At 41.8% G+C, this 23,375-nt stretch overlaps 1 protein-coding gene across 1 annotated transcript in view; it reads right to left on the bottom strand.

Moving 5' to 3' along the window:
* The window catches only part of LOC104715349, an 11,701-nt gene continuing 1,512 nt past the window's right edge, over nt 13,187-23,375 (bottom strand). Inside the window, exons 2-7 of the mRNA XM_019229970.1 lie at nt 17,301-17,565; nt 16,166-17,066; nt 16,070-16,100; nt 14,603-15,975; nt 14,305-14,488; nt 13,187-13,801 (exon numbers count right to left, since the gene is read on the bottom strand). Of these exons, the coding sequence (XP_019085515.1) occupies nt 13,187-13,801; nt 14,305-14,488; nt 14,603-15,975; nt 16,070-16,100; nt 16,166-17,066; nt 17,301-17,565 (3,369 nt within the window). The remainder of the gene's footprint in view (nt 13,802-14,304; nt 14,489-14,602; nt 15,976-16,069; nt 16,101-16,165; nt 17,067-17,300; nt 17,566-23,375) is intronic.

The following is a 23,375-nucleotide window of genomic DNA, read 5'->3' as shown; positions in this document are numbered from 1 at the left end:
GCAGTGAGCCGGTATGACTCGAAGGTTGCGACCTGAGAGCGGGGGGAGTGTGTGTGTGAGTGACTTCCTGGATGCCGTAGCTTAAGGCGGTTGGCCTGATAGCGAGCCGGCATGATTCGTTGGTTGCGACCACGGACGGGGGAAGCACTGAGTTGTGAGCAAATAGTGTCTTTGATGTGAGTATATTGACTAGAGGGAGACCTCGTGGTTCAGTCGGAGGTGTGCGGGCTGTTGCGACAGTGCACGGGAAACCTTGGCTGACGATATTTAGGTGAGATTCCCTGGATACCGTAGCTGTAGGCTGTGGCCTGGCAGTGAGCCGGTATGACTCGAAGGTTGCGACCTTAGAGCGGGGGGAGTGTGTGTGTGAGTGACTTCCTGGATGCCGTAGCTTAAGGCGGTTGGCCTGATAGCGAGCCGGCATGATTCGTTGGTTGCGACCACGGACGGGGGAAGCACTGAGTTGTGAGCAAATAGTGTCTTTGATGTGAGTATATTGACTAGAGGGAGACCTCGTGGTTCAGTCGGAGGTGTGCGGGCTGTTGCGACAGTGCACGGGAAACCTGGGCTGACGGTATTTAGTTCGGGCGGGGACGTGAGGGCCGTGTTGACGGTGGCACGGAGGTCTTTGACAGTTGGACGGTTTTGCGGGATTCGAGGACGAATCCTTATTGGTGGGGGAGAATTGTAACATCCGCGAACCAATTTTTGTAAATTTGGTGTGGGTGTCGATCGACACCCTTGGTGGCATCGATCGACACCATGTTTTTCCGGTTTGGTCGGGTTTGATGTAATTGTCGATTGGTTCAGTTTGGTTCAATTAAAATCCCTAAATCGTGTGTAAAAGGGGAAAACGACCCTAGGTCGTGTTATTTTGTTGGTAGTCGCCGCTTTTGAGAGAAAGAGAAAGAGAGAAAAGAGAGAAAACGTTTTTGTGACTTTCTGGGTTTGTTCTTGGGGTTTTTGGAGAGATCTGAGGCTGTAGGAGGGTTAGCTGTTGCTGGAAACGAAGGGGGAGCTTCTGGAGGTGTTGTTTTCCACGTTTCTCAATCCAATCTTCCTGTTCTTGAGGTGAGTGCTTGACCATGGTTGATCTAAGCATGAGATCTCTCTTGTTTGTGTGTTTTCTTTGTTGTTTGTGTTGTTTTGTTGCTTGGGTTCGTTGCTTTCGTGATTCCCAGTGTTTTTCTGAGGTAATTGGGTGAGTTTGAGACGGATTCGAGATGATTGGGAAGGAGAGTTCGATGTTCGGTTTCGCGCAGATCGTGTCTGCAGAGGAGGCATCGATCGACACTAGGAAGCATCGGTCGACACCATTTGGAGTGGCATCGGTCGACACTGTTCAGCATCGGTCGACACCATTGTTTGTAGCATCGATCGACACCGTGAGGCATCGGTCGACACTGGTCTCAGTCGAGACTTGTTTTCCTGGTTTGATGTATTGTTGTGTGTTGTTTGTTTTGCTTAAACTTGAGGGTCTCATATGCTTGTGTGTATAACCCAGTAGATGGGAGGACGGCCTCACTAAGTATTTATGATAATACTTACGCATCTCAATTGTTGTTTGTGGTGTGCAGGTATGTGACGTGGAATCATGGCGATGAGGAGGAGGATGAACTAGGGTCTCGTTTGTGTGTTGTTGGTCTTTGTTATATTGTTTAGGATGGAACCTTGGATAGAGATATGTTAGGTTGCTGGATAGAATGGATAGAAGTGTTATTGTATTGGTTTTGTATTATTGATATGTTTCCGCTGTGCATGTAATTGGATGTTGGTTTATTATTGGTTGGTTACCGTGTGTGGGTTGGTTTGTTTAATTAAGTAGTATGGGATACTTAATTATATCTTGTATTTAATTATTAAAAAAAAAAAAAAAGGGTCGGGTTGTTTCATTTTGGTATCAGAGCCTTTACGGTTCTAGGATGGTTAGAGCGGTTAGGAATTTAATTGGGTGAATTATTTTCCTTTTTGCTTGATGCATGATGTTGTGTGATGGAGTTGATTATGAGTAGTTAGTCAATTTGTTTGTGGTATGGAGTACTAGTATCATCCTCTTCGAGCCTTCAATGAGATTCCACGGTAAGTGTTTTTGTGTATTGTTAGTTGTGTAGTGTTTTTAGCTTCTTGTGCGGGAGGTGCATTTGGCTATTGAAAAGTTGTTGGAAAGTGGTGGATCACGCCGGTATCGGGAAATACCGTTGGCGGTGACTTGTGTAAATGGATGTATTGCAAATGGAGTTCGTTTGGATTTTTGACTCGTGAGTCATGTGGAAAGGAAATAGCACGGGAGTCTATAAATGGGAAGTTTCCATAAATAGAAGGTTGCTATAAATGGAAAGTTTCTAAAAATAGAAGTTTCCAGAAATGGAAAGTGTTGAGGTAGATCTAGTCGGGAGATACTCGTTGACATCGGACTTATTTGCTCAGGATAGTGTGAGCCCAACTCATGTGATACCGATAGCTCAATGGACTTTGTGGCCAGAGAGTGGGAGTGGTATGTTTGCTTCGGATGACGATCCGTGAGCGCGCTTTAGGGTGACGACCTTAGAGCGGGATTTTGAGACTCCCTGGATACCGTAGCTGTGAGCCGTGGCTCGGCAGTGAGCCGGTATGTCTCGAGGGTTGCGACCCGAGAGCGGGGGGAGTGGGCGTGTGAGACTCCCTGGATACCGTAGCTGTGAGCCGTGGCTCGGCAGTGAGCCGGTATGTCTCGAGGGTTGCGACCCGAGAGCGGGGGGAGTGGGCGTGTGAGACTCCCTGGATACCGTAGCTGTGAGCCGTGGCTCGGCAGTGAGCCGGTATGTCTCGAGGGTTGCAACCCGAGAGCGGGGGGAGTGGGCGTGTGAGACTCCCTGGATACCGTAGCTGTAGGCTGTGGCCTGGCAGTGAGCCGGTATGACTCGAAGGTTGCGACCTGAGAGCGGGGGGAGTGTGTGTGTGAGTGACTTCCTGGATGCCGTAGCTTAAGGCGGTTGGCCTGATAGCGAGCCGGCATGATTCGTTGGTTGCGACCACGGACGGGGGAAGCACTGAGTTGTGAGCAAATAGTGTCTTTGATGTGAGTATATTGACTAGAGGGAGACCTCGTGGTTCAGTCGGAGGTGTGCGGGCTGTTGCGACAGTGCACGGGAAACCTTGGCTGACGGTATTTAGTCCGGTCGGGGACGTGCGGGCCGTGTTGACGGTGGCACGGAGGTCTTTGACAGTTGGACGGTTTTGCGGGATTCGAGGACGAATCCATATTGGTGGGGGAGAATTGTAACATCCGCGAACCGGATTTTGTGATTTTGAAAGGAGTGTCGATCGACACCCTAGTGGCATCGATCGACACCACTAATTTCTGGGTTCGGCCGGTTTGATTAATTGCCGAATTGGTTCGGTTTGGTTCAATTAAATCCCTAAATCGTGTTATAAGCGTCTAAGGACGAGTTTAAGGGTTTTTGGGGAGTTATTTGGTCGCCGCTTAGTGAAAGAAAGAGAGAAAAGAGAGAGAAACGTTTTTGTGACTTTCTGGGCTTGTTCTTGGAGTTTTTTGAGAGATCTGAGGCTATAGGAGGGTTAGTTGTTGCTGGAAACGAAGGGGGAGCTTCTGGAGGTGTTGTTTTCCACGTTTCTCAATCCAATCTTCCTGTTCTTGAGGTGAGTGCTTGACCATGGTTGATCTAAGCATGAGATCTCTCTTGTTTGTGTGTTTTCTTTGTTGTTTGTGTTGTTTTGTTGCTTGGGTTCGTTGCTTTTGTGATTCCCAGTGATTTCTGAGGTAATTGGGTGAGTTTGAGACGGATTCGAGATGATTGGGAAGGAGAGTTCGATGTTCGGTTTCGCGCAGATCGTGTCTGCAGAGGAGGCATCGATCGACACTAGGAAGCATCGGTCGACACCATTTGGAGTGGCATCGGTCGACACTGTTTAGCATCGGTCGACACCATTGTTTGTAGCATCGATCGACACCGTGAGGCATCGGTCGACACTGGTCTCAGTCGAGACTTGATTTCCTGGTTTGATGTATTGTTGTGTGTTGTTTGTTTTGCTTAAACTTGAGGGTCTCATATGCTTGTGTGTATAACCCAGTAGATGGGAGGACGGCCTCACTAAGTATTTATGATAATACTTACGCATCTCAATTGTTGTTTGTGGTGTGCAGGTATGTGACGTGGAATCATGGCGATGAGGAGGAGGATGAACTAGGGTCTCGTTTGTGTGTTGTTGGTCTTTGTTATATTGTTTAGGATGGAACCTTGGATAGAGATATGTTAGGTTGCTGGATAGAATGGATAGAAGTGTTATTGTATTGGTTTTGTATTATTGATATGTTTCCGCTGTGCATGTAATTGGATGTTGGTTTATTATTGGTTGGTTACCGTGTGTGGGTTGGTTTGTTTAATTAAGTAGTATGGGATACTTAATTATATCTTGTATTTAATTATTAAAAAGAAAAAAAAAAGGGTCGGGTTGTTTCAGTATCTCGTCGAAGAAATAATTGGAGTTTATAAAATTTTAACACAATTTGTGTTTATAAAATGCAAGGGTAAAAAAGTCATTATGTTTATTAATGAATGGTATTGATGGAAAAATAAGGAATGTGTGGTATTTGAGGAAAAAAAACTATTTGAGTGGCATTTTAGGGCATTTCTCTTAGCAAAATCTGTTGTCCAAAATAATTCTGTCACAAAAAATTTGTCATGCAAAAATAAATATGTTGTGCAAAAAAATCTGTCTTATATAAACAAATCTGTCATCACTTGAAACAACCCGACCTGTTTTTTTAATAACAATATATAATTAAGCATCCCATACTACTTAATTAAACCAACCAAACCACAATTCATCATTAAACTAGCAACAACCAACAACATGCACAACAGAAACTTATAACATTAATCAACTCAAATACACAACATCGATACAATAACTTTATTAACCCATCTATCCAACAACATAGCATAATTCTAGCCAAATTTCCAATAACATAACCATCAACACATAAATGAGACCCTAAATCATCCTCCTCCTCATCGCCATGATTCCACGTCACATACCTGCACACCACAAACAACAATTGAGATGCGTAAGTATTATCACAAATACTTAGTGAGACAATCCTCCCATCTACTGGGCTATACAATCAAACAACTGAGATTCAAATGTTAAGCAACACAAACAACACAACAAACCAGAAAAATAAGCGTTAGACAAGTTGGTGTCGACCGACACGGACCGCAGACACGTTCTGCTTGAAGTTGATCATCGAATCTCCAATTCTAACCACCTCCAATCCGTCCCAAAACTCGCCCAAAGGCCACATGAGACTAAAGGAAACCTATAGCATCCAACACAAACAAGAAAAACACCATAACAGCACAAAACAAGCAAAACACAAGAGATCTCAGGCTTAGATCAACATGGTCATGCACTCACCTCCTTTGCAGAAAGTTCTGACCCAACAACAACAAATCCAACCCTTAGAAGGCTTCTCCTTTGTTCCTAGCACAAGATCTTCACTCCACAGCAATAGATCTCTCAATCCAAGCCAAGAACCACCACAATTTCTCAAGAACACTCTCTCTTCTCTCTAACAATCCAAGCCAAGAACCACCACAATCCTTTGTTCCTAGCACAAGATCTTCACTCCACAGCGACAGATCTCTCAATCCAAGCCAAGAACCACCACCACAGCGACAAAACAACTTCCCAAAATCCTTTAGGTGACTTCTCACATATATATCTCGGTTTGGAATTTCCCTTAAACCAAACCACACCAATTCAACGATTTAAAACGATCTGGTCGAACCAGAAATAGCTGGTGTCGATCGACACTACCCATGGTGTCGATTGACACCCATCCTAAAAATTCTTAATTTGGTTCACGGATGTTACAATTCTCCCCAACCAACAATGATTCATCCTTGAATCCCGCAACACCGTCCATCCGCCAAAGACCTCCGTGCAACCGTCACCACGGCCGCACATCCGTCAACCGGACTGAACACCGTACTCGTCCGCAAAACTCATTCAACCACCGTCGCAACGGTTCACACCATCCAACCATCCGGTCTGCCGCAACCGGGACACCCCTGGTCAAAATCATCTTAACCCTAGTGGTCAACACAACTCAGACCCCACCGGTAGACCCAAACCAGACTCTCCAAACCATCAAAATTCTGCCCCCCTGGCCAGCATAACCTTACCCTCCTGGTCAACACACAGAAACCCCGAGATTGAACCCCCATCAACCCCAAGATCCGCATCCGATCACAACAGAAAATCTGAGATTGAACCCCCATCAATCTCTTAAATCTACAATCGATCACAATGCTTATTGCCACATCCTTGACACTTTTGCCTCCAACTCATCCGCTCTTAGGTCACAACCTTTAAGCCATACCGATCTCACTTTCAGACCCCCCGTCTTCGAGCAGTACCGTCTCACCCTCAGGTCGCCACCCTCGAGATCTCGGTACTAGGAGAACCCCCATCTCCTCTGCCACCCTGAGCACCGTAGTTCCTTGAGCTATCGATATCTAGGGAACCCCCGTCCCCTCAGGAGAACTCCCATCTCCTCATGAGTTGTTCATGACCCCCCGCCCTTATAGCAAACGGTCATAACGTCTATAAGCATTTCTCCAACAGAGACCACCCCTCCGCGTAGAACATCTCAATGTCCTACCAACACCATATTCTCTCCCAGAATATCACCACTGCCATGGCCACCCCCAGGCCTCACTTCAAACATCTAAAACACTTTGGTGTTCACACACACCCTTTCCAAAAATAGACATGTTCTAACTATTTATAAAACTTTATATTTTTAAAACTTTCTATTTATGGAAACTTTCCATTTATAGAACTCCCGAGCGATTTCCTTTTTCACAAGATCCACAAATTACAAATCCAAAAAACTTCATTTTTATTAAAACCTCAAATGCAATAACGCTTACAACTCAAAACAAAAATCCATAAACGAAAGAAAGAGAACCAAAAGCTAAACTAAACTTCGGGTTGGCCTGCGCCACAACCACCATCATCTGCCTCCACTTAGGATAGAAAGGCCTGATATGCCCCTCCTCCCCACAATGATAACACAGTCGACGATATAGCTACGGGTCACCTTTCTTGAGACAGTCTACCAACCTGTGATCCCTGCCTCCACAACTGAAACACCCTCGCCCACCTTGCCGCATACCTGACATGTCTTCTGGCTTCCTCTTCTGTCCCTGCGCCGGCTTGCTGCCTTTGACAGTAAGATCTTCTCCAGCGTCTCCTCTGTCTGAACTGTTGGACTAACCACCACGACCTGCTCCCTCAGGTCTTCCTCGATCTCAGCTGCGGTCTCCACTAGCTCCACCCTCGTGGCGTAACTCCTCCCTCTGCAATGGACCCTCCAGTCCTCACGAAGCGCCCTCATGAACCTCCCTCTGCAATGGACTCCATCGCCCGACCACCATACATCAGAAGCCGATTGAACTCCAGCTCCCGCACCGACCGTATCCCCTGGGATAACTGTAGGAGCTGCACCTCCAACCGGTATAATGCCTCTCTAGGAAAATACTTGCGGTTGAACTCCTCCACGAAGTCAGCCCAAGACATCTCCCTCTGCACCCTCCTATTTGCCACTGATCTCCACCACAACTGAGCATAACCGATCAGGTTGTGGACCCTTATGTCCACCCAAAACTCCCTCCACGCATCAGCAATGGTAGGGTCAGTACCACCTGAAAACCGCTCTGTACCAATGTTACCCATCTCCCTCAGTATACTGACAAAACGAGAATGAGCTCCCACATCCGCAGCCACTGGCTGCTGCACCTCCACCGCCACTGGCGGTACTACCTGAGCCAGTGCCACTGCCGGCAACCGCTCTAGCACTCACGCTAACAAATCCGTAAGATCAACTCCTCCTCCAGGGAATCCTCCTGCTGGGACTCCTACACTCGGAACCCTAGCATCTCCGGCCACTCGGGCACCAACACCAACAACACCGACCCCTTCGGCGCCTACGGTCCTATAAGCACCACCACAGGCCACACTCGTGGATTCTTCCTAGAAGCCATGCGACTCGCCAACGCCCTCAACTATCACACTCTAGTCCACGATATCACTAACTGCTGAGCCTCTGCCCCTACTGATAAGCTCAAATTAATCCCTAGAGCTACTCTCTCAAACAAGAGATCACTGCAGTACTTAGGGGTCGAATCCACAGAGACTCAAGATCAAACACAATGGATTATAGAGTTTTGTTATTACGCTAAACAAGTTAATTTAATTAATGAAAAAGCAATGCAAATATTTAAATTAAAGTGTTGTGAATTCAAAAAATCAAAAGAGTTAAGCCTAGGGAATTTCTCAGGAAATTATGAAATATTAAATCAATAAAATAATTAAGGTTCAAAAAATAAAAATCAGATCTAGAACTCTAAACTTTTGGTAAACTAAATCAGTTCTCACTGCAAATAATATCTAAATTTAAAACCAGAAAATCCAAATCTCTTTGTAAAATTCTAAGTTAAAAACAAGCTTTAAGAACATGTTTAGATAAGTTCACAGAATTATTAATTCCAATCTCTTTGTAAGATACAATTCTGCTCATCAATGGTTTAATCAGGAAAATAATTATATTCTCATATCAATTTATTTTCCTAAGATAACAATTCTAGGTGATCAATCAAGAATTATTGTGAAGAACAACCAAGGATGAAGATCATAAAAGATTAAGAACCCTAAAAATCTCAGATCTAATAAATCATAAAAACCCTGTGAAAAACCCTAAACCTAACAAGTAAATTACTCAGACATGTTTAATGAAGAACAAATCATATTCCTGAATAACATGTAATAGATATTAAAAGAGTAAAGGAGTTCAAGAAATTCTTCTCTACAAAGCAGTTCAGATTCTCTCTCTCTCCAAAGCTCTCAAGGTTGCAGGAAAATAATAATTCCTAGAAAACAACTTAAGGGTTTCTAAAACCCAAAAATAATATATATACATCCTAAAACACGTCCAGGGGCTTATGTTGCAATTGTAGAAGACTTTGGGCAAATTTGTAAAACTTCCAATTCCTGTTCTCTCGTCGGGTAAACAGGAGTGTCGATCGATGCCCTTTTAAGTGGTGTTGATCGATGCTAGGACTCTGATCCGACTCCAACTTGATTTCCTTCGGTAAAATGCTCCAAAATGATCCAAATTGTTCCATATTGCTCCATCTGTGCAAAAATCCTAGATAACCTGTAAAGACTCAAAAAAAACCTAGAAACAAATCAAAAGACTCAAAAAGCACACTTATATCATGGTTAAAAACCGTAAAAACCATGATATATCAACTCCCCCAGACTTAGCCTTTGCTTGCCCTCAAGCAAAACAGAAACTTAGACCTGTGAAAGAGGTTTGAAAACATAGAATTCACTCAACTGTTGGTAACTGATCTTCGCACTCTTCATCGCCTTGACTCTCAAGAACTTACTTCATATACTTTGTCAATTGAAAAGCATCAACATTCCTTACTTAAATCCCACAATCCTCTGGAATCTCTAGTCTCACCATTGCTNTTCGGTAAAATGCTCCAAAATGATCCAAATTGTTCCATATTGCTCCATCTGTGCAAAAATCCTAGATAACCTGTAAAGACTCAAAAAAAACCTAGAAACAAATCAAAAGACTCAAAAAGCACACTTATATCATGGTTAAAAACCGTAAAAACCATGATATATCAACTCCCCCAGACTTAGCCTTTGCTTGCCCTCAAGCAAAACAGAAACTTAGACCTGTGAAAGAGGTTTGAAAACATAGAATTCACTCAACTGTTGGTAACTGATCTTCGCACTCTTCATCGCCTTGACTCTCAAGAACTTACTTCATATACTTTGTCAATTGAAAAGCATCAACATTCCTTACTTAAATCCCACAATCCTCTGGAATCTCTAGTCTCACCATTGCTATCTCATTACATAAATTAAAGCAAGTACAAGTGAGTTCTTACCTTGGGTGTATTCATCAGTGGCATATGGACTATTTTCAGGCCAAGACATTCTTCTTACATCTCCTTTCCTCTCCCTTTTCTCACTTCCAATTTTTTTCTTTTCTTATTTTTTTTTCTAATCAAAGGTGTAAGCGAATAGCGGGGTCATCGGTAATTTACCTACCCCTCGCTTCCAAGCTTTGTGTGATCATTTGACTCAAGAGTAGAATAATGAGGTCACTGGTAATTTACCTACCTCTCTAAACTGATCAAAATCATCTCATCTTTTATATATATATATATTTTTTAAGCACTGAATGGAAGAGAGAGGGGAGACATACTTTGAAAAATTGCACTATCTTGTATGGCCCGAAGAAGAAGTCTAGTCCACTGATTTCCAACCCCAAAGTAAGTGATTAAGTCCGGTTAAAATCCTGATAAAGGTTGAGACAGCGTTGGTTGAACTAGATATCCTTTGAATAAGGGCTTTCAGGATTGTTGATACAGCTCATAGTCTTTTCCACACTTCAGTTCTGAGGTCAAGCATAGTCAAGAATCATTAGAGTGTTAGCCAAAGAACAAGAACCATCAGTTAGAGATCATAATTCAACAGAAATTTTTGAAAAATTTGACTCAATAAAAACAAAAATACGGTTTTGACACAAGACACAAAAACCAAGTTAGTAGTTAGTACTAACCTCCCCCAGACTTAAACAACACTGTCCCCAGTGTTATCAAGCAAGGGAAAAGTTAAGAAACAAAAATGTGTTGAAAAATTGAATGAAAAATTGAACAGATTCTCGGGTTACCCATTGGCATCGACCGATGCCATTCAAGGCAGCATCGATCAACACCCTCGGCGAATGGTGAATTTTTGGCCGAATTTCCGTGTTAGTTGCAGTTAGTTGTGTGTGTTGTTGGATCAATCCTTTGATGTTAATTCTGTTAAGAAGCACTCAAACACAAACACATGTTAAAAGCAACATGATAGATAGATAGTTCATAAGTTCAAACAAATTTCAAACACAAACTGACTCAAAGCAAGAATAAAAATGACTCAATCCTAAAAAGGGAAAAAGATAAAGAAAAACCATGATCAGAAGCTAAAATGTAGCAGAAACATCATCATCATCCTCATCATCGGAGACAGGATCAGCAGATGGTGAAGATAGCGAAGGTGACCTGCGCCTAGTACGCCTGGTAGGACAAATGCAGCCACACTGAGAAAGTCGAGCCATGCCATTCCAGATGGCACGCAAAGCAGAAACCACATAAGTCTGATGAGCTCCCTGGTCCATAGTGGCGGGATCCTGCGGTGGCTCTGGAAACTCAAATGTCGCGGTCTCAGAAGAAGAACCAAACTCAAAACCCCCAGCAGGGTTAAGAGCAGCTGCAGCAGTAGAAGCAGTCCATGGAGTGCGATGACGACGGGAAGGAGCAAAAGCAACATAGTCATCTGCAGATGGGTGAAAACGTAACTGCTCTGGATCATTGCCAATGGTGGTAAGATCAGGTCGTGGAAGGCGAACAAAGTGCTCTCCTGTATCATCAATAAACCTCCACAACAAACCCGGTTTAAGCCAATGTGCACTCCTCAAATACTGCTCATCCATAAGCTGTCTCTTAGTGACAACACTATAACCATCAGTAGGAATTCTCTTGAACTGAAGAATAGCAGTAATAAGGCTCCCCACAGCCTCTTTCTTAGCTCCAGTACCCAGAAATGGCTTGGTCTGCAGATCAACCAAGTAGTGTGCAAAAACAGCTCCAAAGTTGAGGTTCATAGGATCACGACGCTCACCAATAGACATAGAAGGAATCATACTGCCAACACCACAACTCAAAAAGTATAGCTCTGCTACTCTCATCTTGTTAGGCTCCATCTTACACTGAAAAGTGGTAGCAACAGCTCTAAGGAAATATCTGAGTACAGGATGGCGGACCTCTGATTGAAACATCTTCTTGGAATTATACACACCAAGTCCTATGTAAGACCACAAAGGAGAGAGATCCTCATAATGCTTGGGCAAAGCAACTTTCTGATAATAACGAGTCCAACGAAATACATCACAAATATGAGCAAATGTGATACTATAAGGCATTCCGTTAATGAAGAAATGCAATTCACCGTCTCTTGCCATTGGTGCCTGCTCATTCTGATAAGTGATCCTAACAGATGCCATGAATTGTCGCACTATGTCCAGATACAAATCATACTGCCTAGTACAGATGGTTCCTAAACTCATCTTATCAAGCAAAGCCAAGACCTCATCATGAATTCCCAACCTATGAAGAATAACAGGATCAACAAACCTTATAGGCTCAATCTCAACTCCCAACCATGCATTGTAGAGCATTGTCTCATAATATCCTCAAACACCCACTGGCCTATTGATGAATTCAGGCTTGCTAAGCTCAGGAAGCTTGTTCTTGGGCCATTCTCTCTCAGTTGGAATTGGTTGACCTTCTTCTTTTGGCCATGGGAACCTTGAGTGAATGGGAGATGGAAGAGAGAGGTCAGGTAAGGTGGTGGGGGTTGTCGTCGGACGTCGTGGAGGCTGAGGAACACTCGCCGGAGCTGGCGGAGGCGGACGGCGGACGGATTGGCGAGGTGGGCGAGTTGAAGAGGAAGCTTTGCTGTCTTCGGTTCGAGCCTTCTTGTTGGATACCATCACACCAAAACACGAAATTGACACTGGAACCAGGTAGAGGAGAGAAAATCGAGTGGATTAGGGCTTGGAATCACTCAAAACGGAGCTGTATCGAGAGAGTTATGAGGATTCTAGGGTTAGCTCGTATTGTGTCGAATGGAGGAAGAAGAAGAAGACTCGCGATTTTAATCATCTGTTCCACGGGTTTAAGTGGTATCGACCGATGCTCATTTAAGTGGCATCGATTGATGCTACTTCTATCGAACCCGGCCCATTTTCGATCACAAGCCCAATAGTGTTTCAAACCCAGCAAAAGCAAACCCGATGGCCCGTTTGATTGTCTCTGGTCCATAATTGTGTCGACCGATGCCCTTTTAAATGGTGTCGGTCGATGCTAGCTCTGATCAATGATAATCGAAACTTTTCCCATCATTTTTTTTTTCTGAAACAATAAAAACTCAAAACCAAAAATTAATAAGTTAGTGATCCTAAAAAGCAAAAATTCAAAATAATTAATTCCTACCAGTGGGTTGCCTCCCACTCAGCGCTTATTTTAAGTCATTAGCTTGACTTGGCAGCGGATTAGGCAGAGGGTGCATCATCCAAACGCACAATGTGTCCGTCTGGTATCTCAGCTTTCGCCCAATAATGTTTCACCCTTTGGCCATTAACAGTAAATTTATCTCCTTTGGAGTTCAACAGCACAATAGCTCCGTATGGTCTAACCTCTTGAACAGTAAAAGGACCAGACCAGCGGGAACGCAGCTTTCCATGAAACAGCTTCAAGCGAGAGTTGTAAAGGAGCACCTGGTCATTTGGCTCAAATTGTCTGGAGATGATCTTCTTATCATGATAAGCGTTGGTTCTCTCCTTGTACAGCTTGAAATTCTCAAATGCATGAAATCTCAGCTCATCCAACTCATTCAACTGCACTAACCTTCTCTCTGAAGCTGTCTTGGCATCAAAATTCATCAACTGAACTGCCCAAGCTGCCTTGTGCTCTAACTCCACTTGTAGATGACATGCTTTCCCATAAAGCAGATGAAAAGGTGTAGTGCCAAGTGGTGTCTTATATGCAGTTCTGTAAGCCCAAAGTGCATCATCAAGCTTCATAGCCCAATCTTTCCTTGTAACACCGACTGTTTTCTCTAGAATCTCCTTAATCTGCCTGTTGGAGACTTCAACTTGTCCACTGGTCTGAGGATGATATGGACTAGCCACTCTATGTTGAACACCATACTTTTTCAGCAGCTTCTCAAACACTTTATTGATAAAGTGCTTACCTCCATCACTGATGACAATTCTAGGAACTCCAAACCGCGGGAAGATAATGGTCTTAAACAGCTTAAGAACCACAGCAGAATCATTCGTTGGAATTGCAATTGTTTCAACCCACTTGGAAACATAATCAACAGCCACTAAGATGTATTGATTCTTGTAAGAGGAGGGAATGGTCCCATAAAGTCAATGCCCCAGCAATCAAAAACTTTAACCTTAAGGAGAAAGTTTTGTGGCATCTCATGCCTCTTACTAATCTGACCTTTCCTCTGACAAGCATCACATCTAGAGACAAACTCATTAGCATCCTTGAACATTGTTGGCCACCAAAATCCAGCTTGTAGAACCTTAGACACTGTCTTGAAAATAGCAAAGTGTCCAGCATAATCTGACCCATGGCAGTGAAATAGAACATCAGGAACTTCAGTCTCAGCTAGACATCTTCTGTAAACACCATCAGTGCAATGCTTATACAAATAAGGCTCATCCCAATAATATCTCCTTAGCTCTCTCAAGAACCTCTTCTTATGATAGCCTGTAAATTTGTCTGGTTCTACCTTTGCAGCAAGATAATTGGCAATATCAGCATACCAAGGTTGATTGGAGCTAGCCACAGCAGCTAAATCTCCATCATTTGACCAATATGTTTCGGGAAGCAAAGGGTGTCGATCGACACCATATGCATCCGAAGACAAAACCTTCGATTCTTCAGTTCAAAACCCAGTATCAACAAAATAAACATGCTCTTCAGGTAGACAATCACAAATTGGGACATCATCATCAATCCTAATCCTTGACAAGTGATCAGCAACACCATTCTCTATCCCTTTCTTATCCCTCACTTCAATGTCAAACTCTTGTAGAAGAAGAATCCATCTCAAAAGTCTAGGCTTAGCATCCTTCTTCTGCATCAAGTACCTTAATGCAGGATGATCAGTATGAACAATGACTTTTGAACCTACCAGATAAGACCTAAACTTCTCAAAAGCAAACAACACAGCCAACAACTCCTTCTCTGTTGTTGCATAATTTCTTTGTGCCTCATCAAGTGTCCTGCTTGCATAGTAGATTGCATGAAGCTTCTTATCTTTTCTTTGTCCCAACACTGCTCCCACTGCAAAGTCACTAGCATCACACATTACTTCAAATGAAAGATCCCAATCTGGTGGCTGAACAATAGGCACACTCACAAGCTCCTGCTTAATCCTCTCAAAGGCTATGCGACATTCTTCAGTGAATTCAAACTTGACATCTTTGCACAACAAAGCAGAAAGTGGTCTTGCTATCTTGCTGAAATCGTTGATAAAACGCCTATAGAACCCTGCATGTCCAAGAAAGCTTCTCACTGCCTTCACATTCTCTGGTAGTTGAAGACCTGTCATCACCTCTATCTTAGCGCGGTCAACCTCTATTCCAGCTTCTGAAACCCTGTGGCCAAGCACTATGCCATCTCTAACCATAAAATGACATTTTTCCCAGTTAAGCACCAAATGCTTCTCTTCACATCTTGCTAGCACCTTACAGAGGTTGTCCAAACAGCTCTTGAATGAAGATCCATAAACTGAAAAATCATCCATGAACACCTCCATATAATCTTCAATCATATCAGTGAAGATAGACATCATGCATCTCTGAAATGTTGCAGGAGCATTACAGAGACCAAAGGGCATTCTGCGGTAAGCGAAGGTACCATTGGGACAAGTGAAGGTGGTCTTCTCTTGGTCATCAGGATGAATGGGAATCTGGAAGAAGACTGAGTAACCATCCAAAAAGCAGTAGTATGGATGATTAGCTAACCTCTCCAGCATCTGGTCAATGAAAGGAAGTGGGAAGTGATCTTTCCTTGTTGCAGCATTCAGCTTCCTGTAGTCTATGCACATCCTATGACCAGTAATTGTCCTTGTAGGGATCAGCTCATTCTTGTCATTCTTCACCACTGTGACTTCACCCTTCTTAGGAACAACATGTACCGGACTAACCCAATTGCTGTCAGATATCAGATAGATGATCCCAGCATTCAGCAGCTTCATGATCTCCTTCTTGATAACATCTTGCAAATTCGGATTAAGCCTCCTCTGATGCTCAATAGATGTCTTAGCTCCTTCCTCAAGATGAATCCTATGCATACACAAGTCTGGAGAGATTCCTGCAATATCATCAAGAGAATAGCCAAGAGCCTTGCGAAACTTGCGAAGCTTGCTTAGCAGTAAAGTGAGCTCTGCATTGTTCAAGGAAGCACTAACAATAACAGGATAAGAAGAGTTCTCACCTAGAAATGCATACCTTAAACCTGCAGGAAGTGGCTTGAGATCAAGCTTTGGAGCTTTTTCAAGACTCCAATCAGAAACCTTTGCAGTTTGTGAAGAAGTACTAACCAATTCCTCTTGTGCAACCAGCCTCTTCACTTGTTCATTAGCATCAAGCAGTTTGACATACCCAGCAGCAATGTAATCTAGATGCTCAGCTTCTTCAGCAGAAGCAACCAATGCTCTCTCTAATGGATCCTCAGGATGCAGCTCATGGAATATANCTGTCATTCCCAGGCTGAGTGCTACTGATCTTGGCATGAGGTTGACACTAGAACCAAGATCACACAAAGATCTAGCAAATCTGTGAGTGAAGATAGTGCAATCAATAACAAAGCTCCCTGGATCAGGAAGTTTTTCTGGGATCTTGTTCTGAATGATGGCACTAACTTGGGCTGATATCATCGTAACTCCTTGCTCAGCATTAAAATCCTTGGTTACCATCCTCTTGACATATCTCCTAAGCATTGGAGAAGTCTTAACAGCATCAACCAAAGGCAACTCAAGAATAAGCTTATCCATCATGGCTTTGCACTTAGCATCATCTAGCTTTTGTTTAGACTTCCTTGGATTCTTGGGGAATGGAACCTTAGGTGTGTAAACTTTTTCTGCAACTGGAGTAGGAGATTTCACGAGTTCAGGTTCGGTCCGTGAAGGGTGTCGATCGATGCCACCTTGTTGGTGTCGATCGATGCCTTGTTCTGGAATTTTGTCCGAAACTTCGGATGGTTTGGGTGACGACCGATGCCCATGTGTGTCGGTCGATACTGGCTCAGCAGAAACATCCTCTTCGTCTTCTATATCAATCAACTCCTGTAGATCATCACTTTGATTCTTCTGGGGTATAGAATGAATTTGTTTGCCACTTCTCAATGTGACTGCATTGCAAGAAAGTTTAGGATTTGATTAAGTTCTTGAAGGGAGATAACCTTCTTGCCTTTTTACAGACCCAGCAGTCTGCGCAACCTGACTTTCCAGCTTCTTGACATGAATGTTCAAAGCTTCAAACTTCCCATTAAGATCAGTGTAGACATTATCCAGCTTCCCATTGAAAGTCACTGTCATTTGCTCTTGACCTTGCAAAAGCTGCTCAAGCATAGCTTCCATCTTACTAGTCTCAGCTGACTTAGGAGGTGGAGATTGATATGAATTGTTGTCATAAGTCCTTGTTAATCCACTGTTTTGTTGCTGCTTTTGATATTCAGGTTTGGGTGTGAAACCAGAAGAATTGCCCTGAAAGTTACTGCGCTGGCTGTTTCCACTGTAAGGTCTGCTACCTTGCTGATTTCCAAACCGCTGTCCTTGGTTCCCATAGACATAGTTCACCTCCTCTTCCTCATGATTTCCTTGATCAGGTTCTGGCTCATATGTCTCAACCTCAGCAGCAAAATGAACAGATTTCTTACCCACAAGGAGATTATGCACTGAATTCAGCTTAGCATTAACAGAAGCTAACTGGTTTGAATCATATCCTCCATGTAATCTTTTCCTTTTAGCATCTGCTCTCTTAGTACTATTGCTAGCAGCTAAGTTCTCAATCAAACATTCAGCATCTTCTGGCAGTCTTGTCTTGAAATTCCCATGACTTGCAGCATCTAAAGCCAACTGATACTCCCAGTCACACCCTCTGAAGAAGATACTTAGCAATTGAACCTTTGAGAAACCATGGTGTGGACAGTCCCTTTGGTAAGCCTTGAATCTCACCCAAGCTGCTTTGAAAGCTTCATCTGGTCTTTGCTTGAAAGAAGACAGCTTGATTCTCAACTCATCTGACATTGCATCATCATAGAAGTAGTTGAGGAAGGCCACCTTGACATCACACCAGTTTGTCAATGATCCAGCTGGCAGCTATTTCAACCACTGAGATGCCTCTCCCGCAAGTGAGTAAGGGAAGAGTTTGCAGAAGATGTAGTCCTCAGTCACCCCATTAGCCTTGATGCTAGTCACCAGATCCTCAAAATGCTCAATGTGGTCCAAGGGCTTCTCATTGGGCAAAGCAGAGAAAGGTCTCTGCCCAACTAGTTGAAAGTACGCAGGTTTCAACTCAAAATCATTCCTCTGGAATGAAGGAGGAACAATAGCGGACCGGTTCTCATACATCATATCAGCTCGGTTGTAGTCAGCAATGGTCCGGATCAGGTCTCAGTTCTGCTCCTGTCTTCGAATCGGGTTTTGGACGTGGTTGGCAGCTCCACGTCCGTCTGCAGGAAGGGGGTGTCGATCGATACCACCTGGTTGGTGTCGATCGACACCAAGATTCGGATCATCAACGACACCAGCTTGCTGGTTCACGACAGCCTGCTCGTTGACAACAGGTTAGGCAATCACATTGCCTTCAGCATCAATCTTTTGGCCTAGCTCATTGCGCAAGTGGCCCTCTTGATCCCTCAAAACACCAGCCTCATCACGCATCAGAATGATCGGATTAACCATCTTTAGAGATTTGGCTGCTTTTCTGTTCTCACGCTCAAGTTTTCCCAACTCTTGGTTTGAAAGATTCACAGTAGGACCAGACTTGTTGCTCCTTGTGTGAGGTCTAGGAGGCATGCACCTGAAACACCAAAGAAAAGAAAAACAAAAACGTGTAAGTAGAAAATAAAAAGAAAAGTTTAGACGAAATTAAAAACTCAAATCTAATGGTAGATCAGAGCGTCCCCGGCAACGGCGCCAAAATTTGATAAGCTCAAATTAATCCCTAGAGCTACTCTCTCAAACAAGAGATCACTGCAGTACTTAGGGGTCGAATCCACATAGACTCAAGATCAAACACAATGGATTATAGAGTTTTGTTATTACGCTAAACAAGTTAATTTAATTAATGAAAAAGCAATGCAAATATTTAAATTAAAGTGTTGTGAATTCAGAAAATCAAAAGAGTTAAGCCTAGGGAATTTCTCAAGAAATTATGAAATATTAAATCAATAAAATAATTAAGGTTCAAACAATAAAAATCAGATCTAGAACTCTAAACTTTTGGTAAATTAAATCAGTTCTCACTGCAAATAATATCTAAATTTAAAACCAGAAAGTCCAAATCTCTTTGTAAAATTCTAAGTTAAAAATCAGCTTTAAGAACAGGTTTAGATAAGTTCACAGAATTATTAATTCAAATCTCTTTGTAAGAAACAATTCTGCTCATCAATGGTTTAATCAGGAAAACGATTATATTCTCATATCAATTTATTTCCCTAAGATAACAATTCTAGGTGATCAATCAAGAATTATCGTGAAGAACAACCAAGGATGAAGATCATAAAAGATTAAGAACCCTAAAAATCTCAGATCTAAGAAATCATAAAAACCCTGTCAAAAACCCTAAACCTAACAAGCAAATTACTCAGACATGTTTAATGAAGAACAAATCATATTTCTGAATAACATGCAATAGATATTAAAAGAGTAAAGGAGTTCAAGAAATTCCTCTCTACAAAGCAGTTCAGATTCTCTCTCTCTCCAAAGCTCTCAAGGTTGTAGGAAAATAATAATTGCTAGAAAACAACTTAAGGGTTTCTAAAACCCAACAATAATATATATACATCCTAAAACACGTCCAGAGGCTTATGTTGCAATTGTAGAAGACTTTGGGAAAATTTGTAAAACTTCCAATTCTTGTTCACTCGTCGGGTAAATAGGAGTGTCGATCGATGCCCTTTTAAGTGGTTTCGATCGATGATAGGACTCTGATCCGACTCCAACTTGATTTCCTTCGGTAAAATGCTCCAAAATGATCCAAATTGTTCCATATTGCTCCATCCGTGCCAAAATCCTAGATAACCTGTAAAGACTCAAAAACAACCTAGAAACAAATCAAAAGACTCAAAAAGCACAGTTATATCATGGTTAAAAACCGTAAAAACCATGATATATAACCTACCACGACCACGACCATGTCCGCGTCCACGACCAGCAACAGCATCACCTCTAACCATCTGAACTATCCAGAACAGAAGGCTAAGCACACAATTCAAAACCACACACAAAGCACACATCTTACCGTGGAATCTCATTGAATGCTCAAAGAGGATAATACTAGGACTCTATACCATAAACAAATTGACTAACTACTCATAATCAATTTCCATACACAACATCATGCACCAAGAAACAGGAAAAATATTTCCACCAATTAAATTCCCTTAAACCACTCTAAACCATCCATTAACCCGCCCTAGAACCGTAAGGGCTCTGATACCAAACTGAAACACCCCGACGCATTTTTTTTTAATAACAATATATAATTAAACATCCCATACTATTTAATTTAACCAACCAAACCACAATTCATCATTAAACTAGCAACAACCAACAACATGCACAGCGGAAACTTATAACATTAATTAACAACCTAGCATAGTTCTATCCAAGGTTCCAATAACATAACCATCAACACACAAACGAGACCCTAGATCATTGATAGATAGGTTTTCACCCAGGGTATCAATTCCCTATGCAGTTGTAGTACAAAGGGTTATCAATCCAAATGGTTATTTTTCACTAGCAGGAAGGATATGATCATAACAGTACAAGTCAAGCCAAGCAAATAGGGTTTTGTTCTAACAATCCTAAAATAATAAAAGAAAATAATATAAACAAGAAATCAAACGACCTAAGCACTCGATGCAAGCATTCGAGTACATGATCGGGTGGGGTGATCGAGTATGCAAATGAGATATGAACAACTCGAGGTATTACTCGATGCAGGTTATCGTGTACTTGATCGGGTAAGTGATCGATTGATGAAGGAAAATGCAAGGAATTAAAATACGAAAGCTTCTAAGGATGGGGTAATCGAATCCTAAGCATTCTTGACCAATACAAATGCCTTACATGCCTCAAACAAATATTTCCTAGACAATGAATCTCTAAATCTTGTTACCACACTCTCGCACTAGAAACAATCAACCTTGAATCACTTCCCTACCCAACTCTCGTTGGAGAAACATGACCAAGCATGCATTAAAATCCGATTCATTATTGTCATTAAACCTCTTACTCATCTAATCTCTTAGGCTAAGTGAGTAAACCTCTAGCATTGGTTGATTCAAGCATCTCATCTACACCTCTCGGTGGTAAAACACCTTAGATCTAATCTCAACCTCTCGGTTCTGTTGACATCATTAAGAACACCAACCTAGAAGAAAATTTATCAATCACATACAATCAAACTAACGCATCCTAACCGATCAAGAACACAAAATCATCTATCCCATCCCTAGAAACTTTACTACACTACTCGGACATAATAACAAGAAACAAAACAACAAATAAGAATGAAAATTGCATTATAGTAAACGGTAGAGTAGAGTAGAAAGAATACATGATAGAAATCTAAAGAAATGATAAAAAGTTATGAATTAAAATGTAAAAACAAAAAGAAAAGTGTTTGAGTCACTTAGTTCTCTCACAGAAGCCCTCGCTCTCTGGTTTGAGGGTCTGCGGCGTGCTCGTTTGCGAGGAAGGAGAGGAGGGGTTTATATAAGGAAACCCCTTTGACCTAGTTTCCCAGACCTGCCCGATGGTCTACTCGATGGGGTACACGAGGGTGAAGTCGGGTTACTCCTCGGGTAGATCTTCGGGTTTTCTTCTTGCTCTTGGATCCTCCTGGATCGTGTTGGGGATCGGACTTGTTCTTCCAGCTCGATGGCTCCTTTGGGTACATGCTCGGGTTTGTCCTTGTTTTTCCCCATTTTAGGCTCTTTAGCACCTGTTTTCATCCAAAACATGCAAATGCAAAAATGCAACACCCTAAATAGCCTAAAAGTGAATTCCTACAGTTAATGACCTGAAAATGCTAAGTTAGAGGTATGAACAATGCAAAATATGGACAAAAAGGATTCTAAAAATATGTAAATTAGAGAGTTATCAGACCCCTAAACTTAAATCTTGCTAGTCCTCTAGCAAGGACGTAGGAGGGTGCGGTTTGAAAGCAGGGACTCATCACCTTAATATGGTAAGCGAAGGATTCAAACTATAATCCTTAAAGATAGTTTAATGGTGCTAAGATCAATCAACATACTTACAAATATTTTTCTATGCTTATTACCATGCATCGATCTAGTTCAACCTCCAACTAAAGATAAAGAACATCTCTTTCACATTCAATTAAGTGTTTGGCGAATTCTTGGAAATGGAAGGTGAATCAAGCTCAATCAGTTTCAAGGGCAAGGCTTTTTGGTAAGGTGGTTTCAAACAAATTCTTTGGGTGGTTTTCTCTCAAAAGAAAGAATGCTAGACAGTTGTGAAAACTATCTAAGACTGAGAACTATTGATGATCTACCTTTTTCTCATTCATTTTTTTTTATATCAAACCCCCTAGAATTACACTACCCACATCTTTGATTTTAACTCTTTTTTTTTTACTCCCTAAGGTTTAGAGTTTTAGACTTTAAACTTCTAGCTCTTTTTTTTTTTGTTTTTTTTCTTCTTTTCTTTCTTTGCTAAACTCCTAATATGTATATATATATATATATATATATATATTTTTTTTCTTTCTTTCTAGGAGACAATATCAAGATCTTTTCTCTTTTTTTTTAACTTAGAGAGTTAGAGCTAATTGATTCTAATCTTAGGGACTTTTTTTTTATTCCACATCCCAACCCCAAATAAACATTCTAACCACCTATTTTTCAATACCGAATCTATTAGCTAGTTCAAATTCTAACTTAGCTAAATCAAGAGGCAGTTCTTTGTCATTCTCAATACTCTCAAGGTTTTACAACCTATAGCACAATGAAAAAGGCCTCACTCAACAATTCACAAAAAGGTTTGGGTTCATGGGTAGGGAAAACAAATCGGGTTAAACGAAAAGATTGGTAAAAATGGAGTGCTAACCCGAGTTTAGAGTTAGCATGAGCAAGTGTTCAAATTCCATAAGCAAGACAATTAAAGTTCAAATTAAATCCAATAATATAGATATGTTCCAATTTTCAAACAAGTGGAGGAAGCATTCAAAAGACACAAGGTTCTAAGCAAAGATTTTTCATTTTTTTTCCAAAGATTGATCTATCAACAATGAACTGTGACTAAGGGCTATAGCTTCAATCCTAAGGTTTGATTTTAAACAAGGTAGTTTTAATCATTGTCTCCTAAGATGCATATGCAACAGTCCTATATGAAACAAACTAGACTCAATCCTAATATGTAAATGCAACTACATGAACATTTTTTTTTTTTTTTTTTAAATTTTT

This window comes from Camelina sativa, chromosome 9, assembly GCF_000633955.1.
Source record: "Camelina sativa cultivar DH55 chromosome 9, Cs, whole genome shotgun sequence".
Taxonomy (NCBI): Eukaryota; Viridiplantae; Streptophyta; class Magnoliopsida; order Brassicales; family Brassicaceae; genus Camelina; species Camelina sativa.
This window is presented reverse-complemented; position numbering and strand designations above follow the sequence as displayed.